This window comes from Canis aureus, chromosome 17 (assembly GCF_053574225.1).
Source record: "Canis aureus isolate CA01 chromosome 17, VMU_Caureus_v.1.0, whole genome shotgun sequence".
Taxonomy (NCBI): domain Eukaryota; kingdom Metazoa; phylum Chordata; class Mammalia; order Carnivora; family Canidae; genus Canis; species Canis aureus.
This window is the reverse complement of record NC_135627.1, coordinates 55,411,491-55,432,717: the sequence shown is the minus strand read 5'-3', so window position 1 is coordinate 55,432,717 and position 21,227 is coordinate 55,411,491. Positions and strand designations below refer to the sequence as shown.

General features: G+C 36.7%; 1 protein-coding gene across 2 annotated transcripts in view; it reads left to right on the top strand.

Annotated features, from left to right (window-relative positions):
- Positions 1-21,227, top strand: part of NUFIP1 (nuclear FMR1 interacting protein 1) — a 74,894-nt gene that overhangs the window by 4,758 nt on the left and 48,909 nt on the right. For both annotated transcript variants that reach the window (XM_077855615.1, XM_077855616.1), the window contains exons 3-6: positions 112-210; positions 1,132-1,194; positions 1,969-2,045; positions 15,488-15,580. In XM_077855615.1, coding sequence (XP_077711741.1) covers positions 112-210; positions 1,132-1,194; positions 1,969-2,045; positions 15,488-15,580 — 332 coding nt within the window. The remainder of the gene's footprint in view (positions 1-111; positions 211-1,131; positions 1,195-1,968; positions 2,046-15,487; positions 15,581-21,227) is intronic.

Genomic DNA, 21,227 nt, shown 5'->3' with positions numbered 1-21,227 from the left:
AGGGGTTATATGAAAAATCAAAGTATGTACTACTGGAAGGATGGTTATATTTTTGTTATTGGTTAAAAATTTTTTATTAAAAGCCTAATGCCTCTCTGTTTTTGTTTGCAGAAAAGAAAGGAACCAGTTTTTCATTGTTTTTGTGATACCTGTGATCGTGGTTTTAAAAATCAAGAAAAGTATGATAAACACATGTCTGAACACATGAAAGTAGGTTTTTATTGGTTGTCCTGAAATTAATTAATTAATTTATTTTTAAGATTTTATTTATTTATTCATGAGAGACACATAGAGTCAGAGACACGGGCAGAGGGAGAAGCAGGCTCCATGCAGGGAGTCCGACGTGGCACTTGATCCCGGGTCTCCAGGATCACGCCCTGGGCTGAAGGCGGCACTAAACCGCTTGAGCCACTGGGCTGCCCCTGTCCTGAAATTTATTTAGCAAAATGGGTATATTTGGTAGAAATTCTGAACTTTTTTTCCTTAAAAGTTTATAGTTTTCATAGAAGTTGTTTGATGACTTGATAAATTGAGACAATGACCCTAGGATTTGGGGTGTGAGGGTGGGGAGCCTACTACTTCAGGAAGAGGCTAGATGGCAGCAAAGAAGAGAGGTCTGACAGCTGTGTGTGTATCACTTCTGCTTTGTAAGAGTCCTGGGCCTCACCTCCAGGTGCTCTATGCACCTTTGTGTGGTTTTTCTGCTTTAAGGCTACCCTTGACCATTTAATCACACTGTGTAATTTGCCATGGCCCATCACTCTCAAAGGATGGTTTGGACCTTATAAAGTACTTAAAAATTTCTTTTAATCAAATTGTTCTTAATTTGGAAAGGCTCCTTCAACTTACAGAATCAAAAAAATTTTGTAACATTGCCGATGTCCTGCATTTACTAGGTAGAGAAATAAATGATAATGTTGCTGTACTGTATGTTTTGTGAATGTCATTCCTTTTTTAAATACAATACCAATTTGGAGTGCTTTTTGTTTTGCTGTTGACGTAAGTATGGGATGATAACAGCACATAGATGGGATAACTATGTAATTCAACCAGATTATGTTTGAATATGTAGTAGTAGGATAAATTTAATATGGAATATATTGAATATATATATTTTTTAAATTCTTGCAGTGTCCTGAAGTAGATTGTTCTTTTAGTGCACATGAGAAGATTGTCCAATTCCATTGGAGAAATGTAAGTTCTTGTTGCATTTTTGTTTTTTTTCCTAAAAAATTCATGCTTTTTATTTCATTGATTTGTTATCCTCACAGCTCTTCATTTATATAGTCTAATAACAAGTAACATTCATGAATACTTTGTATTCAATTTTATCTTCATGAACCACTATGTGAAATAGGTAAATGTTGGCCAGAGTTAATAGATTTTTAAAAAATGACTTAACCAGGGCCTTAGAACTGATTATTGTACTTGGTTTTCTTGACCACAAATTCTATGCTTGTTTTACTGCATGGTGCTGCTTCAAATCATTCTGTGTATCATTATTTCTTCAGCTACCTCAATCAATTTTGGTTGGTAGATTATTCATTTGTGTATTTGATGTCAGTTGAGAGATGGTCATATACCTACTTCGTAACCAAAGTTATGTTACTCCTTTTCTCTTTATCAGTTGCACCAATCTAAACACTCAAGAAATTACTCCTTTTCCTTTAAAGGAGAAGTCATAATGGATGGGTAAAACCTGCTTACTTAGTTTTAAAAATTTTCTCTGCTAGTAAATTTAATGTTGAGTACAGAGTCTCCATCATCACCCATGATACTTGAAATTTATCAGAAACATATAATATGGGTGCACCTGAGTGAGTCAGTCAGTACAACATGTGACTCTTGATCTCAGGGTTGTGAGTTCAAGCCCCATGTGGGCATGGAGTCTACTTAAAAAACAAAACGTTAAAAAAAAACAATACATACAATATGCTTCCTGATGTTCAGCAGGCTTTTTCTCCCTAGATGCATGCTCCTGGTATGAAGAAGATCAAGTTAGATACTCCAGAGGAGATTGCAAGATGGAGAGAAGAAAGAAGGAAGTGAGTTAAGAGTTCAGAACTAGTGAAATAACTTTCTTTTACCGTGGCAAGGCTGAATACTTCCAAATAATGACCATTCTGGCCCTAATGAGTGATTTGATAAAGGAAATTTGGGTTGTTTTTTTTTTGTTTTCGTTTTTTTTTTTTTTTGAAATTTGGGTTTTTTTTTTAACATTACAAATATTCCTCTGAAAATGACTAGTACTAATTTTGCTGTTCTTCAGACTTGGTATATAGTGAATTTGAGGTTGTTACTTGATGTTTTAAAAAGAAGTATACAATTTTTATTAGTGTAGTCATTGAATTCCCTTATAATGTTGGTACTAGGGAATGGGCTGTGAGATCTATTACATGAGGCTATTATTGAATAAGTTTTAAGAGAACCTAATAAGAATTCTTTGTAAATAACCAGTCATAATGGGACTGTACTCTACTCTTTGAGGGGAGCTCCTGCATGCCACCTTTGTTAGATGTTCAGTGCTCAGGCAATAATGAGTGGGCACTCTTTTTTTTTTTTTTTTATGAGTGGGTACTCTTATTAAAACAATACATAATACTTTACTATGTTTTTCTTTTTTTTTTTCCAACAAAAATTTGTTGAATGACTGAAGTATGCTAGGTATAGGGAATATAGCAATGATACATGGGTTTATCCTTAATTTTAAAAGACCAGGAATTTTTTTCTATAAGTAATGTCTAAGAAATTTGAGCCTTACCAGGTGTCTTGTAGCTTTATGCTTATCAGAGAAGAAAGTTTAATAGATGTCTAGCTTGAATATCCTCAGGAAAAATCCCAGTAGGACACTATTTTACTGTCTTATTAGAAAGGAATATGACAGCTCATCCTGAAGCCGAAACTAGGTAGAACTATTAGAATAGTGAGATGCATTTTTAAGTCAAATGATGTTTTTCTGGAATTAAAAAAATGAGGAGAGCCTGAGATGAAAAAAGGATGGTTATCTTCCACGGTCAAGAAAAATACTTAGAACTCTTGACTGGCAAGTCAAATTTTTTACTTTGTTCTTAATTTAACTTTTTAGTTTATTTTTAAATTCAACATTTTTGTTTGTAACAAATAACTTGAAACCATGTGGACTTTATGAAGATGTTAGTAAAATTATAGGTATTATCACCACAGTCATCATCCTCAAAGTCTTCAATATGTGAGTCAGATAAGCTTGATCAGATGCCCAGCAAACAATAAAACATGACATGTTATATTCGTTCATTTATACATGCCTTGGGTCCAACATGAGGTTGTGAGTAAATGTACGATGAAAGACATGGCAGCGTATCTTAATGCTTTTATACAGCACTTTCTCACTTTTAAGCCTCTTACAATATATATTTTTGTGTTTTTGAAAAGTATTTGAGTATAGTTGACATACAATGTCAAATTAGTTTCAGGTATACAGCATAGTAATTCCACAAGTCTATATGGTAAGCTGTGCTCACCACGAGTGTAGCTGCAGTCTGTCACTGTACAACACTGGTGTAATATTCCAGTTGACTATATTCCAATTGACCATATTCTTATGCTGAGCCTTTTATCCCAGTGACTTATTCATTCCATAATGGGAAGCCTGTGTCTCCCACTTCCCTTCAGCCATTTGGCCCATTTCCCACCTTCTCCTGTCTAGTAATCATCAGTTTGTACTCTGTATCTATTGGTTTTACTCTGCTTTTTGTTTGTTTATTATTTAGCTTGTTTTATTTTTCAGATTTCACATATGTGAGATCATATGGTTTTTGTCTTTCTCTTTCCGACTTACTCTACTTACAATAATTCCCTCTAGGTCCATCCATAGTATCTTACGTTTTTAGTTTAAATCCACTTATATATATAGTGTTGTGGCAGGTGTTATACCATTAGGTGAAAAAGTTAGTCACTGCCCTTTAAAGCTGTAATTAAATTAATTAAATTAAATTAATTAAATTAAAGGTAATTCTGAGGGTGGCAAGCATAAAGATTTAGAACCAACTGAGAACAAACAGAATTTAGTTGACGTATATATAAGTATCAGTTATGAATACTGTGTGCAGAGACGGATGAGGGTGAAAGGACCCGCAGAAGAGTTTAATTTTTAAGCAAGTCGAGTCTAGCCAGTCAGCATGGACTCGGTTGATTTAATAGAGTTTCAGTCACATCTTTGGCTAACAAATGAAGGAGTTCAGGCCATCAGAAATAGGGTGTACTAGAATGCCTTTTCTCTATTTCCATGGCAGACTGCTGCTATCTTGAAATACTAGTCTTAAATGTCACCTGATTTGTCACTCTCTCCTTAATCTTTATTTTCTTTATCTTGGTGCTGCCAGAGTGCTTGTCAGTAATAAGATAAGGAACTTGTACCAGAATGTAAATTTAAACATTACTTTTTTTATTGAGAGAAAAATCTTGCTAGGAAAAAGATGGTAGCTGATCTAAATATTTTACTTAGTAACATAGTTGATTTATACTCTGGCATCAGTGTGTGAATTGTGTGTGGATTGGCTGCCAATCCACAGACCACCCTACCCTAAGATACTATTTACTACCTCATTTGTGACTATGTAGCTTTTGAATACAACTTTAGCATCTGTTGCATTGTATCATAGTTAACCCTAGGCTTGGACATCTTTGGTTCTGCTGCACTTTGCACTGCGCCTGGAATTTAGGGTTTAGAGAATAAATATTTGTTGATTGGATTTCTGTTAAAGGGTGCAGGGTAGGAAGACTTGAATTTCGACTTGAAGGGAGTTTAGCCAATTGCATGGTCAAACTTAGAATAGTCAGGACCATGATATGGCTTGACTTAAGAAGAATTCTGAAGCAAGGCATATTGAAGCACCTCGCTCCTTTTAACTGGCTTCTTTATAGATACAGTTTATTTTCCTCACAACTCTCTATATGTTTTTTTGCTTTGCTTTTTTGTTTTTGTCAATTGGTTGTATCTTTTTATTATTTTACACAGAGGAATAATAAACAAGAAGAATTAACTCCCACTTCCTGTCTGACACTTAAGTTTTCGAAGAGCGGATGCTGACAGTGTTCTATTAAATGGGATGGAAGTGACCTAACTGCTAAAAACACTACGCTATTCTCCTTGCTACCTAGTTTTGACTTTGATCAGTGGGAAGTTAGTGCAGCTCAGCTGCCAGGCCCCTCTTATGAATGTTTAGTTCTTTTGGGGAGGATTACCATGGTTGCCAGTCAGCAAAGATTATAAAGCAACTAAGAAATTAAGCAACTTAGTTTAGTTGTTCAATCTCTCAAGTCTTGAGTTCACTTAAGGCAGTAGGAAAGGTCCGAGTTTCTGATTTGCCAGCTTTGGATCTCTTCTCTGTAGTGGCTGTATAAATTGAATCCTGAACTCTGGGAAAATTAGACTGCTATTAATGATCCCCACCTTCAATGACTGTTCTACAAGTCTAGCTGTTTCACTCTCTCACAATCCTTCCCTCATGTAGTCTGGAGGAGTGCAGTGTTCCTTGGCATAGGAAAGTTGAGCTGAGCTCAGATCTAACTAGGAAAAGATGAAGGAGAGCATAGTGTGGTGTCAGATGGATTGGCATGTTCTAGGAACTTGAGTATAGGTAAGACATGATAGAAGTTTTTTAAAAGATGGTGGTGGTGTGGCCAGAAAGAACTAGGTGGCTATAGAACATTTGGGAGATAAATGGGCACTATTTGGGATTAAATGATAATGAGGTTGAGGAGGAAAGAGGTTTTGAGGAGACTTCCAAGTTCCTGATATGAGTACCTCTGAAAGCTGAATCCTGAAAGAGGGTTTGGAGGTATTGATTTTAGACATTGTTGAATATAAGGAGATTCTGAGATACTTACTTAAGATGTTCCATAGACATTAAGACTTGGACCAGACTGGGCTGGATAGATATTTTTAAATCATGAAATTGGAAATGTAAAGACATTCCCCACAGAGAGAGGATGGAGTTAAAGGAGAAGACAGCCTAACAGAGTAAAAAACCAGTAATACTGCCAAGAGAGGGGTAGAAGAAAACTAAGAAAATGACATGTCATGGAAGCCAGTAGAGGGGAGGATTTCAAGAAGGAAGATGTGGTTTAGTAGTAGCAATGTAGTTTGCTGTGGAAAGGTGAACTAAAACAAGAACAAAGAGTGATTTTGTGACACCTAGGGCCTCCTTCCTTGATGTGGATGGAGATCATTGCTCCTTCACCCTTCTTTGAATTTCCTGCCCTCTGACTACACAGCTCTCTGCAGTTTGTTTGTTTGTTTGTTTATTTCTCTGCAGTTCTAACAGCCTCCCCCGTGATTGGTAACAAGATGGGTTGCAGTGGGTTGCAGTTGCCTTTGCCATCTGCCCTTGGCATACATAGTAGATGCTCCAACAAAAGCTTGTATACTTGGAATTCCCCTGACTTTTTGAAACTCATAGCTATAATAGTTCATTCAGGACCTTTTTATATGCGGATTTATGGTGTCTTTCACTTCCATGCAATTTTAGCTGCTTAATTCATGATCACAGTCCGGATCCTATTATTCTGGACTTTTTGCAATGGAAATTTTAAAGTTAGGCATACTCCTCTTTCTAAAAAAAAATTTTTTTTTATGTTTTTTTTATTTTTTAAGTAATCTCTACACCCAGTGTGGGGCTTGAACTCACAACCCTGATCACGAACATCCTCTACCAACTGAGCCAGCCAGATTCCTCTGGGCATACTTCTCTTTGATCATAACTTCCATTCTGTCTAGCTCTCACTATCGCCTCTGTGTGTTCTTGGACTAGTTGAGACCTCTGATCTCTTACCCCTTTCTGTCATCTGTTTCTGTCTTTACCTCCCTACCCTGTTTATTTATTAAAAAAAAAAAAAAAAGATTTGGGGATCCCTGGGTGGCTTCAGTGGTTTAGCACCTGCCTTTGGCCCAGGGCGTGATCCTGGAGTCCTGGGATTGAGTCCCATGTCAGGCTCCCTGCATGGAGACTGCTTCTCCCTCTGCCTATGTCTCTGCCTCTCTCTTTCTCTCTCTCTCTCTGTGTGTCTCTCTCATGAATAAATAGTAAAATCTTTATTAAAAATAAAAAATAAAAATTCATTTATTTTAGAAAGAGCATGCGCATGTGCATGCATGAATGGGAGGAGGGAGAGAATCTTCAAGCAGACTCCCTACTGAATGCGAAGCCCCACTTGGGGCTCGATCTCATGACCTATGGGATCATGATCTGAGTCGAAAACCAAGAGTCTGATGCTCAACCGACTGAGCCCCAAGGCACCTCTCTCTACCCAGTTTCACTCAGTTCAGCTTCTTTGGTCAACATGCCAGCTCCCTTATTCCTTCATCCTTCATTGCACCTAACTGGCAAAATCTCAGCTCTGGCTTAGTTGCTAAGTGCTGTTCAAGAAAATCACACAGTTGAAGTGTTCTTTTCGCGCGAATACTCAGCAGTGCTATCACACTTAAGGAACTGGCTCGACTGATGAGAATGTTGTTATTTTCTTTGTATTTGTTCTTTATTGTGCAAAATGAGATCTTCAGTAGGCATATATTTCTTAGTTACATAGGTGACTAAGTAGTATAATATTTAAAAATAAAGTCATTAAACTGACTTTATTTATTTTAGCCAACTGAAATGCCAGTGAAAACAGCTCCTTTAAACTGGCAGTCAGGATTCTGTAATGTGGGCTTAACATGTCTTTTCTGATTATTCCTACATTATTTGTTCATAAGAGTTCTTTGTTCTAGCCAGACTCCTTATTTAGCATATCCCAAAACCAAATAAGTTTTTTGACCTTTCAGCCTCAGTTGCTCATGCTCTAGCTTCTAGAAAATCTTACCCACTCCATCTAATAAGTTTTACCCTTAGACTAGCTGAAATCATGCTGCTAGAGGGTTTTTTTTTTCTGGCTAAAGGAATATCTTGTTATCCTTTTCCATCTGCTACTTTAGTATGGATGGCCTTAATGATCCTGTTAATGAACTTTGCATATGTGTCTTTTTAAAAAAAAATCTAAGTTATAGTCTTAGAAATATAAGAATTATTTTTTATGTGACTGTTTATATTCCTTGGTGCCACAGATTGAAGGGATGCTTGTAAATGTTGGTATATGTAAATGGGGTTTGAAAATGTTTTTATTATGGTATAATTTTTTTTTTATGGATGTAATTCTATTTTGACATACCCAAGTAAGTGGTTATAGATATCTTGTTGAGACTCAAAGTTTTTAATTCATGTTTCAAATGATACATTGGTAATTTTATTTTTTATTTTTTTTTACCTTTGTTGTTTTTCAAGAAGGGTAAAGGTATGTTGATCTGATTAATAATTGTGGTTGGAAATCAGTAATAATAGCTAATGGTACTTAAACTGCTGTTGTTTTAAATATTAAATTCTCACCACATAGGACAGACCATCACTAGGCAAACCAAATTGATCTGTGTTTGAATGCATTACTTTCTAAAGTAGCATTCCCCGTATGAACTATGAACTATGCCCTCTTGTGGTTTTGTGTAAAAAGTGCTTTAAAGGGAAAAAGCACTGGCTAGAGAAATTTAAGGTATATTAATATTTGAAAACAGAACCCAGCTTAGGTAGCAAGTGTAAAAGCTTTGATAGAATGCTAATTTGATTTTCTAAAATTAGTGAGAAATCTTAGGAACTTTGAATTTGTTATGTTAATGTAGATTACAATATGTTTGTTATGATATCTTATGTTAATGTATAATACCTTTGACTAATTTGACAGTCGTTTAGCATAAAAATTAGAGGTAAACATTCAGTATTTGAAAAGGCAAGGATTTTGTTATATATGAATGAGGTCACCAAAAACATATAGGAGTAGACACTTGCCTTTAAGACTCTTATCCTAATGTGAGATATAAGATCAGCGTATATGAGGTAGCCATGAGACCACAGGCAACTCAAGCATTAATTTAGCCATGAAAGGGTAATAATGTCTGGTCAAGGGGTACTTGAAATCTTTGGAAGGCAGGGCTACTAATTTGTTTTGCAAGACTTCTTGTAGGAGGGATAGTGCCCACCCACTATCCTCCCCATTTATTTTAAGGTATGTTGTACATATAGTGAAACCCATCGTTTTTAATACATAATTCTGGCAGATGTATGTAATGTAATCACTACCACAATCTAGATATAGGACTGTTCCATTAACCCCCCAAAATTCCCTTCTACCCCCAGCTGTAGCCCCTGACAACCACTGATCTTCTTGCTCCTATATTCATATCTTTACAGAACATACAAAGATATTGTTTATATGTTACTATTCTGTTCCATTATGTGGATGTAACAGTTGTGCATTTATTTCCCAACTGAGGGACATTTGGGATGTTACCAGTATATGATGAGTATGAGTAAAACTTTTGTAAACATTGATAGACAGGTTTCTGTTTTATTTAGACTTTTTTTTTTTTGACTTGGGTAAATACCTGGGAGTGGGGTTGTTTTGTCATATAATAAGTATATGTATGACTTCATAAGATGCATATATTTAACTTTATAAAAAAACTGCTTCTAGGAGGCGAGTTTTTATCTTTTTAATTTTTTTAAAGATTTTATTTATTTATTCATGAGACACACAGAGAGAGAGAGAGAGGCAGAGACACAGGCAGAGGGAGAAGCAGGCTCCATGCAGGGAGCCCAATGTGGGATTCAATCCCGGGGCCCCAGGATCAGGTCCTGGGCTGAAGGCGGCGCTAAACCACTGAGCCACCTGGGCTGCCCAGGAAGCAAGTTTTTAAATCAAGATATTCCTAGTCGGGCTTGGACAGCACTCAGATTAGAGGATGGCTAGGATGCAGTGGTGCTTGTATCAGTTAGGATCTGTTTCAGGAAATGAAACAATGAGTTTACTACCTTAGTTTAGCACAAAGGGGTCTATTTTCCCACGTAGAAAAAAGTCCAAGGCTACTGTTGCTGCTTAGCAATACCATTAGGCACATTTTCTTGCTTGTTGTTCCTTAGTAAGTGGCTTTTGTCTTAAATGTCCACAAGGAGATTCCTGCATATGCAAATATTAAGCCCTCATTCTAGGCAGGAGATGAGAAAAAGGCAAAAGGCACACAAAGCTGAGTTTGCCTCTTTTCATTGGGACAACAATAGCTTTGTTTTTTAGATCCAACCAGGAGACGTCCCTGTAGCTCTCATTGGCTACGAGCGGGTTGCTTGGTCACCTTTGGTGACAACAGAGCTGATGGAACTTCCCAAACAAAATTGTTAAGGAACGGGGAGAATAGACAGTGTGCCTCATTGCTTGGTGGCAAAGTTTAAAACTCATTGTTTTTTAAAACTCTTAAGTGGTATTTGGAAGCAGGTCTATCTTGAATAAAGGATAAACTTTTTTTTTTAAAGATTTAATTTATTTATTCATGAGAGAGACACACACACACAGAGGCAGAGACATAGACAGAGGGAGAAGCAGGCTGCCTGTGGAGAGCCTGATGTGGGACTTGATCTCAGGACCCCAGGATCATGACCTGAGCCGAATGCAGTCGCTCAGCCACTGAGCCACCCAGGTGCCCCAATAAAGGATAAAACTTGAGCAAGGATTTAATATGCTTATTAGTGATGATTTTTATGTAAGATAGGTGAAGACATGGGGGATAGGGTGGAGTGTAGTTCTAGTTTCTAGAACGTAGACTGAAGGTATACTGTGATAGTGGATAGAAATGTCTCGGAAGAGGAATGGGCAAAAACCTTTGAAGCGAATAAATGAAGTTACAGATCTATGAAATTTAGAGATGTTTAAAGAGAATGAGGAAATTGGGTGAGGGTGACAATTTGGGATGGAGTTTACTTGTACCTGTGATGTTGCCTTGTTAATGTTGTGCTCTGAAATCATCACTTGGCACTTGCTGATTCACCTGAGGTTATTCCAGATCTTGTTTCTGAAGTTCTTTTGCTTTAACATGCCCATACGTTATTTCTATAAATGTACTTTATCAATAAAAAGCATGGGAGACATTTCTCTTTTGGCACATTGGATAGATTTCTCAACAATATATTAACATTCTCTCCACTAGCAGATTTTAAAAAACCCATTATAAAACTATATTTGCTGTCTAAATATCTGTCATTCACAGTTTAAAAAAATGTTATTTGAAGCCTAAAAAGAATAAATTTCATGTTGATGTAGCAGAATAGCCCTCATGTCTTGAATTTTATTTGAGTGCCACCTTCTGAGGGAAGCATTATATTCTTTAACGTGCAGGAAAGATAAGGTCTGTATGTAACTGCTGTGTTAGAAAACCTTGTTAAAGACTTTCATATAGTAGGGGTTTTAGAGATGGAAGAAAATGCTAAAGATTTACTTGGTGTTTTGTCCTCTGTCTTTAAAGAAAACACATCTTTGCTTTTTTATTCCTTTAGCTAGCCAAACCCAGAGATGCCCGTTGTGTTTAATTAAAAGCTTTAAGGCTCTCTACTAACCACTTTCAGCCCACCCCTCACCCCACCTCACCCTGCCAGGAGTGATTCTTTCTTAATTCCGGACCCGTGAGGTACAAATGCTGTATGATTTGGCATTACAGATAACAGTGGTAGAAGTTTGCTAGAAACGCTGAAACATATTTTACAGTAGATATGAGTCCACTAGGTGGAGTAGTTTTGTGATACATTTTTCAATATTTATTGTGGTGCCGAGCAAATCCTTTAAAATTGTATCCCCAGTTTCTTTCAGAATTCCAACAGAGGGGGTAGGCTTCTAAAAAATACTATGTCTTTTTGAAATGTAGAAAGACTTTGAAATAAAAATACAGTGGTATAGCTGGTGTTGAAGCAGTTGTGGGTCAATGCCAGTAGGGGGATTGTGGTTTTATGGAGAATCATCTTAGGGGAAAAGTCAATAAACGGGTGGTGATTTGAGAGGGAAAGAGTCAGAGTATAATGTAACCAAAATGGTATGTGCTAAGATCACAGTTGGCAGAGTTTTGCCCGTTTATCGATGGTAGTGCTTAAGGATTGTCACTGAAGGCTTAAGGCTTAGGCAAGGGGAGGGCAAGGAGTTGGGAAGACATGAAAGAAGGAGGAGAAGGAGAAAAGACATATGGTTTCAGGGCCAGTTCCTTGGGGAATACTGGGGAGAGATGGAAGTACAGGGAAAAAGTGATTTTGCAGGTAAAAGCAGAGAAACCAGCTGTGAAAATAGCACTTGTCACGGGTTTTATAAGTTCATAATACCCATTCTCTAACAGGAGACACTAAACTATTTTGTCTGTATGTAATTGTGTAATGTAAGACAGTTTGTGATTTTTTTCCTTAACAGTCTTTGGACTTATTTCAGGTGTACTTTAGGAACCCTAACTACGTTTTTTTTTTGTTTGTTTGTTTATCAAAGCTCCAGACTTTTCTTTGTGTTATATTTTACTATTATGTTGCTGCTTTCTGGTTGGGTGGTGGTTTTTGCTTTTTTGTTTTGTTTTGTTTTGTTTTGTTTTTTTTAATGTGTAACAAGGTCTTGTGTTTCTAGTTTCTTTCTCTTTTAGATAATTTGCTTTCCACTGCCTTTGTTTTTCCTAGTTTTTAGTCTCTAGGTTCTATGTAAATAAGAATGGTATACATTTGGAAGAGGGTTTTATAATTTAAGCACTGAAAAATGACATCTTTTTGCTTTGCAAGGGATATCGAAAGATCCCTTACCTTTTAGGAAGTGTTACTTTAATTGGCCAGAAAGAGAAAGTGAGCTGTTCTAAAAGATTTCCACCAAAGGAATTTGCAAAACATCCTTGATGTCTTGTTTAAGGAATTCTTTCTTAGATCTCACGTTAAATCCACTTGCTAGAACACTTAGATTTCTTACCATTGGTAAGCACTTAGGTAGCATCTGCTCACTTGTACATTGTACATTGTACACTGTAGTAGCAAATCCTTTTTTTTTTTTTTTTTAAATTTTTTTTTTATTTATTTATGATAGTCAGAGAGAGAGAGGCATAGACACAGGCAGAGGGAGAAGCAGGCTCCATGCACCGGAAGCCCGATGTGGGATTCGATCCCGGGTCTCCAGGATTGCGCCCTGGGCCAAAGGCAGGCGCCAAACCGCTGCGCCACCCAGGGATCCCTGTAGTAGCAAATCTTTATTGTTCAGCATGTGGCTCAACATGTTTAGGGTCTGCAATACTCAGAAGAAAAATGTTGGAGACCCTAGTAAGAATAAGTGCATTTCGGAGAGGTGAAGGGTGTTGAGTAGCTGTGAGTTACACGCCTAGACAGTGTGGGGCCTGTGAAAGTCATCACTTTTTCTCACCATTTCTGCTTCTGCATATTTCTGTCTTCAGATTGAAACCAGCTGGCTACCATCCTTTCTGTAAGAGCATTTATTGTCACTTCTCTTCCTCTTTTAAAGGCTACAGATAGTTCCAGTTCCTTTCATCTTTCCTCAGAGGTTTTAGTTTTCATGCTGTTAATCATCTTTGAGTCTCTTCTGAATCCCTTCCAAGTTTTATTTTTCCTTAACATTCCTTTTCAGTTTAGAAGCACAAAACTGAACACAGTGCCCTGAGAGTTTCTGACCACTTTTGAGTCTTGGGAGAGGAAGATTTCACACTTGTACATGTGCCAGACTCCATTTCACATAACCTTAGATTATGTTTGCTTTCCAAAAGTCCAGTCATATGGTGCTGACTGGCCGTCAGATTTTTATCTCCTATGACCTTGATCTTTTCCTCTTATGTTTATTTATAGCTTGTATATTCATCATCTTTTATTTATGGAGTTTACTTTTCTTGGCTGGATAGATCTTGGCTGGATTGCTTTGCACTGTCCTCATTGAAATTCATTGCCTTTTTTCCCTAATTATTTCACCACTTACTCAATGTCATTTCTATGCTTATCTTCCAGTGTGGTCAATCCAAAGGCTTCATATTGTCTGTGCCATTCAAGTCAGCGATGCAAATGTTAAGAAAGAAAAAGAAGGGGGTGGAAACAGTGTCCTAGTAACAATGGGAGAATACAGTTTGTTGATCTTTCTTAAACTTACTCTGATGACCAGCCAAGCTGAGTGGTAGAGGGCTGTCTGTGTTTCCCCTCCCTTTGTGCTTTCTTATACTCCTAGGATCTGTTCCCGCCACCACCACCGTTTGGTGCTCGCATCACCACACAGCTGTGCCAAGGAATAAAGAAAGCTTTGTCAGGGCAATTCACCTTGCACACTGCTGTCAGATTTAATCTTAATCACTGCCTTGTACGTAGCTCTCCCTGTTCATAACTTTCAGTGGCTCCCCATTGCCACTGAATTAAATATAAATTTTCTAATCTCTTATTCAAGGACGTTTAATGGCCTTAGGCTCCCTTTCTGTCTGATTGCTTATAACTGTTTTATATAAAATGAACCACATGCCATTCCCTGGATATTTTGCGCACTTTCTGAGGCCTTGGTTTGTTTGTATTGTTTGCTCTGCTTAGAACACAGAAGATTTGGGATGCCTGAGTGGCTCAGTGGTTGAGCATTTGCCTTTGGCTCAGGTTGTGATCCCGGGGTCCTAGAATTGAGTCCTGCATCAGGTTCCCCTCAGGGAGCCGCCTTCTCCCTCTGCCTGTGTCTCTGCCCCTCTCTGTGTCTCTCATAAATAAATAAAATCTTAAAAAAAAAAAAAAGAACATGGAAGTTTTCCATTTAATTTCTATTTATTAAAACCATGTAAGACCGACTTCTTTCCTTCCTTCCTTCCTTCCTTCCTTCCTTCCTTCCTTCCTTCCTTCCTTCTCCCTTCTTTTCTGAATTTCTGGTTTTCTCCAGCTAGAGAAAATCTTTTCCTCCCACGTTCTAGTGTTTATACTCTTTGGGGTGCTTATATTATATTTTGATCTTTGTTATAGTTATTTGTGTGCTTTTTTTTTTTTTAAGATTTTATTTATTCATGAGAGAGAGAGAGAAAGAGAGAGAGAAGCAGAGACACAGGCAGAGGGAGAAGCAGGCTCCATGCAGGGAGCCCGACAAGGGACTCGATCCTGGGTCTCCAGGATCATGCCCTGGGCCAAAGGTGGCACTAAACTGCTAGGCTACCGGGGCTGCCCTTGTGTGCTTTTCTTATCCTTCTATCAGACTACTTTTTTTGTGAACTTTTTCTTCCTCATTTTGGTAAGTTTGGGTGTACCTAGTATGTATTTGAATAAGTAGTTGCATAGACTTACTTTTTTAATAGTATTTATGGGTACATGACATATAAATGAATTATCAGTTTGAGCACAAAAATGTGTAAAATAAAAATTTTACGATCTATTTGTTTCAAATTCTAGTGTAAGTGCCTCACCTCATGGTAGCAAAGCTTGTGGACTGAAATCTGGTTTATATTTTGAGTAGCATTGTCACAGTATACTTTTTTCCTTTAAAAAAATTCTAGAAAGAATTAAAGGTTTAAAATGATTTATTATATTAGTCATTAATTAAATAAAATTTGCTAAATGCAGTAATTGATTGCTTAATTAAATTTGTACTCTTAAAACCCTTTTATAATCGACTTACTGTTTTCTAGAAACTACCCAACTCTGGCCAATATTGAAAGAAAGAAAAAGTTAAAACTTGAAAAGGAAAAGAGAGGAGCAGTTTTGACAACAACACAGTATGGGTAAGTTCCTTAAAATTGCTTGCATTCTCCATGTTTATTTTGTTTTATTATTTTTTAAAGATTTTATTTATTTATTCATGAGAGACAGAGAGAGAGAGACAGACAGATACAGGCAGAGGGAGAAGCAGGCTCCATGCAGGGAGTCCGATGTGGGACTCGATCCCGGGTCTCCAGGATCACACCCTGGGCTGAAGGCAGCGCTAAACAGCTGAGCCACCTGGGCTGCCCTCCCTGCTTATTTTAAATGAGTATTCTTACAAATAAATAATAAACAAGAGAATGTAACAAAATCCTAAAATTTTACACTCCTAATTCTAAAATCTTTGAATTTTTTTTTTTTTTTTTAATTTATGATAGTCACACAGAGAGAGAGAGAGAGAGAGAGAGAGAGAGAGAGAAGCAGGCTCCATGCACCGGGAGCCTGACGTGGGATTCGATCCTGGATCTCCAGGATCACGCCCTGGGCCAAAGGCAGATGCTAAACCGCTGCGCCACCCAGGGATCCCTAAAATCTTTGCTTTTATGTTTTTTACTTCAAATTTCTTTAAATTGTATTTTTAAATGTGGTTTTCAAAAAGATCTATTGCTAATAAATCTTTTGTCTTTGTTTCCTAGCTAAATTGTTCTTCTTCCCAGGGACAACCCATTTTATCCTTCCAGAGATACTTCATTTGCATACAGCACATCAGATAATAGTCTTTTTTCCCCCTTTTTTGACATTATTTTACATTTTATTTTTTTTAGCCAAATGATATACTTGGAGATATTAATGCATAACTAGTGTCCTCATTCTTCAAGGATGTGTAGAACCCTAAGGATTCCCACAGGCTTTTATTTTTATTTTTATTTTTATTTATTTACTTATTTATTTATAAGATTTTATTTATTTATTCTATGACAGACACACACAGAGAGAGAGAGAGAGAGAGAGAAGCAGAGACACAGGCAGAGGGAGAAGGAGAAGCAGGCTCCATGCAGGGAGCCTGACGCGGGATTTGATCCTGGATCTCCAGGATCACACCCCGGGCTGTAGGCGGCGCTAAACCGCTGCGCCACCAGGGCTGCCCAGGGTTTTTTTTTTTTTTAAATTAATTTCCTATTGGCAGATACAGAAGTTCTTACCAATATTTTACTAATAAAAATTTGTCATTATTACCCTGTACATACATTTTACACAGATACAAGTATTTCTGAGGATGGATTCCTAGAAGTGGATTTGCTGAGTCAAAAGATGTACGTGTAGTTTTTTTTTAATTTAAATTCAATTTGCTATTTTTTTTTAAAGATATATTTATTTATTAGAGAGCGAAAGGGAGAGAGAGCATGGGGAGGAGGGGAGAGAGATCCCAAGAAGACTCCCCGCTGAGTGTGGAACCTAATGGGGGCTCGATCCCACAACTCTGAGACCATGACCTGAGCTGAAATCAAGAGTCAGAAGCTTAACTGACTGAGCCACTGAGGTGCCCCCAACGTATGTGTATTTGTAATATTAATGGCTAATTGCCAAATAACTATCATAGTTAACGCTCCTGCTAGCAATGAGTGAGACACCCTATTTTTCCCAATCCCTCACCTTCATAGAATTTTTTTCCACTTTCTTACTGAAATTTTATTTATTTATTTTTGAAGATTTTGTTTATTTATTCATGAGAGACACACAGAGAGATTGAGAGGCACAGACACAGGCAGAGGGAGAAGCAGGCTTCTCAGGGAGCCCGACGTGGGACTCGATCCCGGGTCTCCAAGATCACACCCTGGGCTGAAGGTGGCACTAAACTGCTGAGCCACCCGGGCTGCCCTGAAGTTTATTTTTAATATAAATAAAATATACAAATCTCAAATGTACAACTTGAATTTATATACATACCCACACCTACACACCTATGTAACTTCCAAACAGATTAATAATACACAAAACAGCTTTACCTCATAAATCTTTCTTTGGCTCTCTCTAGTTTATTGCTTCCCTACAAAGATGACCTCTTTTCTGATTTCTGTCATCATAGATTTATTTTGCATGCTCTGGAACCTTATATAAGTAGAATCATATAATGTATATTCTTTGGTTTGTGATTTCTGTAATTTGGAATTATTTTGTCGTATTCATCCATACTGTGTGTAGCTCTAAACTGTTCATTCTTATTATCGTGAAGAACTCATTTTTGAGAATATCCATTCTACTGTTGGACATTTGGGTTGTTTCCAGTTTGGGTTATAAGGAATAAAACTGCGATGAACATTCTTTTACATGTCTTTTGGAGACATAAGTACCCATTTTTACTGGTCATATATATATGTGTATATGTATCTATATATACACACAGAACCATATATATGTATATGCTGGATCATTGGGCATCTATATATTTAGGTTTAATAGATAAAGCCAAACAGTTTTCCATAACAGTTGTACCAATTTACATTCCTACTGATTGTGCATCTAATTGCTCTCTTTGGTTAATGCTTGGTTGCACCTTTTCCTCATGTCCTACCATTTCTCTCTTGACTAGTGATGTTGGGCACCTTTTTATATGCTTATTAGCATTTTGTTATTTTCTCATGAAGTGCCAGTTCAAGTTTTTTGACCAGTTCTTAATTGGATTGCTTTTCTTGATTTCTAGGAGTTATTAACTTAGGACACAAATCCTTTCTTGAGTATAGCATATATATTGCAAATATACCCTCATAATTTGCGACTTGCCTTTTTACTCTCTTAATGAGTGTCCTCGCCCCCTCCCCCCATATAGTAGTAAGTATTAATTACTCAGACATCTGGGGTCAGCTGGGGTTCAGTTAGACATATCTGCTGATCTTGACAAGGGTCAGTCACAGCTGGGGATTGGTTAGCTGATGACTAATCTAGCCTGGCTGAAGGCTGGGATACCTACATAGTTAACCATTTCTGTACACTTCACTCGTTAGTGTTGATCCATCTTTTCATCTGATAGCATTTTCCTTTTGCCTAAAAGACTCTTTGACGTTTTGTAGTAAGAATCTGTTGGAGGTGAATTCCTTCAGCATTGTGTGTTGAAAAAGATCTTTCTTTGCTGTCCTTTTTGAAAGATATTTTTCTTCGATACACAATTCTAGTTTAACAGATTTTTTTGGTTAGTTTTAGTTTTGCTTTTTTAATTAACTTTAAAGATTTTGCTCCATTGTCTTTTCATTTGCATTGTTTCCAAAGAAATCTGCTGTTATCATTATTTGGTTCCTTTACATAAAATGCTTTTTTTGCTGGCTACTTTAATATTTCTTCTTTATCACTGGCTTAAACAATTTGATAATGATGTGCCTTTGCATCATTTTCTTCATGTTTCTTGTGCCTAGGATTTGTTGAAATTCTTGGTGTAAATGAGTTTATGATTTCTATCAATTTTGGAAAAATTTTGATCATAACTTCTTCAAATATTTTTTTCTATCTCTGCCCTTCAGAGACTCCATTTATCTATTTATTTATTTATTTATTTATTTATAATATAAATTTATTTTTTATTGGTGTTCAATTTGCCAACATATAGAATAACATCGAGTGCTCATCCCATCAAGTGCCCGTCACCCAGTCACTCCCACTGCCCCCCCCCCACCTCCCCTTCCACCACCCCCCCCAGTTCGTTTCCCAGAGTTAGGAGTCTCTCATGTTCTGAGACTCCATTTAGATGCATATTAGGCTGCTTAAATTTGTCCCTTAGCGTGGTAATGCTCTTCTTACTTTTTAAAATTCTTTTTTCCCTTTGTCTCATTTTGGATAGTTTCTATAGCTATGCCTTTGTGTTCATTTATCTTATGCAGTATCTAATCTTTCTTTAACCTCTTGGTGTATATTTTGCCTTTTTTCATCATAGACATTGCGGTTTTCATCTTAAGTTTGCTTTGGATCTTTTAAAAATATCTTTCATGTCTCTACTTAATTTTTGAACATTTTGGAATATAGTTATAACTTTTAATTTCTTTTTCTGTTCATTCTAATATTTGTGTCAGTTCTAGATTAGTTTTGATTGATCTTTGTCTTTATTATGGGTCATATTTTTCTGCCTTATTTTTCAGGCCTGGTAATTTTTTATTGGATACTAGACATTAGGAACTTGTTGCATATTTTCACATTTCTAAAAAAAATGTTTTTAAAGATTTTATTTGTTCACGAGAGACATATCAAGAGAGGCAGAGACATAGGCAGAGAGGGAGAAGCAAGCTCCCAGTGGGGGGAGCCTGATGCGGGACTTGATCCCAGGTCCCTGAGATCACACCTGAGCCAAAGGCAGATGCTAAACCACTGAGCCACGCAGGGGTCCCTACTAAAAATATTTTTGGACTTTTTTCTAGGAACACAGCTAAAGTACTTAGAACAGCTTGATCCTTTAGGTATCTTGGTTTCTCTAGGGTCTTAAATAAATAAAATAAATAAAATCTTTCAAAAAAAAAGAAAAGGAAGAATTAACTGTCCTTTGTTAAGAGTCAGCATGACTGTATATGTAAAAAAAAAAAAAAAATCCAAACATCTGTAATTAGAGTTAATAAAGTGAATTTAGCAAGGGTGCTAAATATATATAAAGTCACTATTTAAAAAAAAAAATCCATTGCATTTCTACATGCTAACAACAATTAGAAAATGAAAATTTAGAAGATACTATTGACAATACTATCAAAATATCAAATACCTAGGAATGCATCTAATAAAAGACTTGTAATATTTCTATACTAAAAGATGTAAAATGTTGCTCAGAAAAATAAAGACCTAGTAAATGGAGGGATATGCATAATGTTCATGGACTAGAAGACTCTATATGATTATTTTTCCAAATTGATCCTAGTCAAAACCCCAGCTAGTTTAGTTTAATTTTGTTTTGTTTTGTAGGTAGTGGAAGGGGTTAGTATTAATAAGTTTAAGATTTATATGAAAATCCAAAGGATCTAGACAGCTAAGAAAGAGATGGCAGTAGTGTGGTATTGTCCAAGGATAGGTAAATAGAACAGAATAGAGTCCAAAAAAGATCCTCTGGAAAGCAGTCACCTGACTTGGGACTGGTGGCAATATGGTACATAGGGAAAGGATAGTTTTCCACCTTTTCCTTTTAGACTTTCATATGTGTGTATTTAAAAGTATATTTCTTAAAAAAAAAGTATATTTCTTAGAGAATATATAATCTGGTTTTATTTTTTATTATCTAAGTCCATGATCTTTATCTTTTCATGAAATTTAAAGTAATTAATATAGTTGGGTTTCAGTCTCCCATTATCCTTTTTTTTAACATGTCCTATTTTTTTCTTTTATTTCCTTCCTTGCCTTCTTTTGTTTGTTGTTACTGTTTTGAGGAAGCTCCATGACCAGCCCCAGCATGGATCTTGAACTCATGACCCTGAGACCAAGACCTAAGTGGCGATCAAGAGTTCAATGCTTAGCCAGCTGAGCCACTCAGATGCCCCCTTGCCTTCTTTTGGATTAACTGAATGAATAATGTTTTGATATTCTACTTCCCTGTTAGCTTTTTAGTTATAATTATTCCTTAATCTCTCCACATTCATGTAAATCTGTACTTTGTATAAGTATTTTTAAGTGTTGATTAAATAAACTTTTCCTTTTAAATGATTGTTAAGCAACAGTGTAAAGGAACTCCTCCCTCAAAAGTAGGGGTAGTGCAAATACCAGATA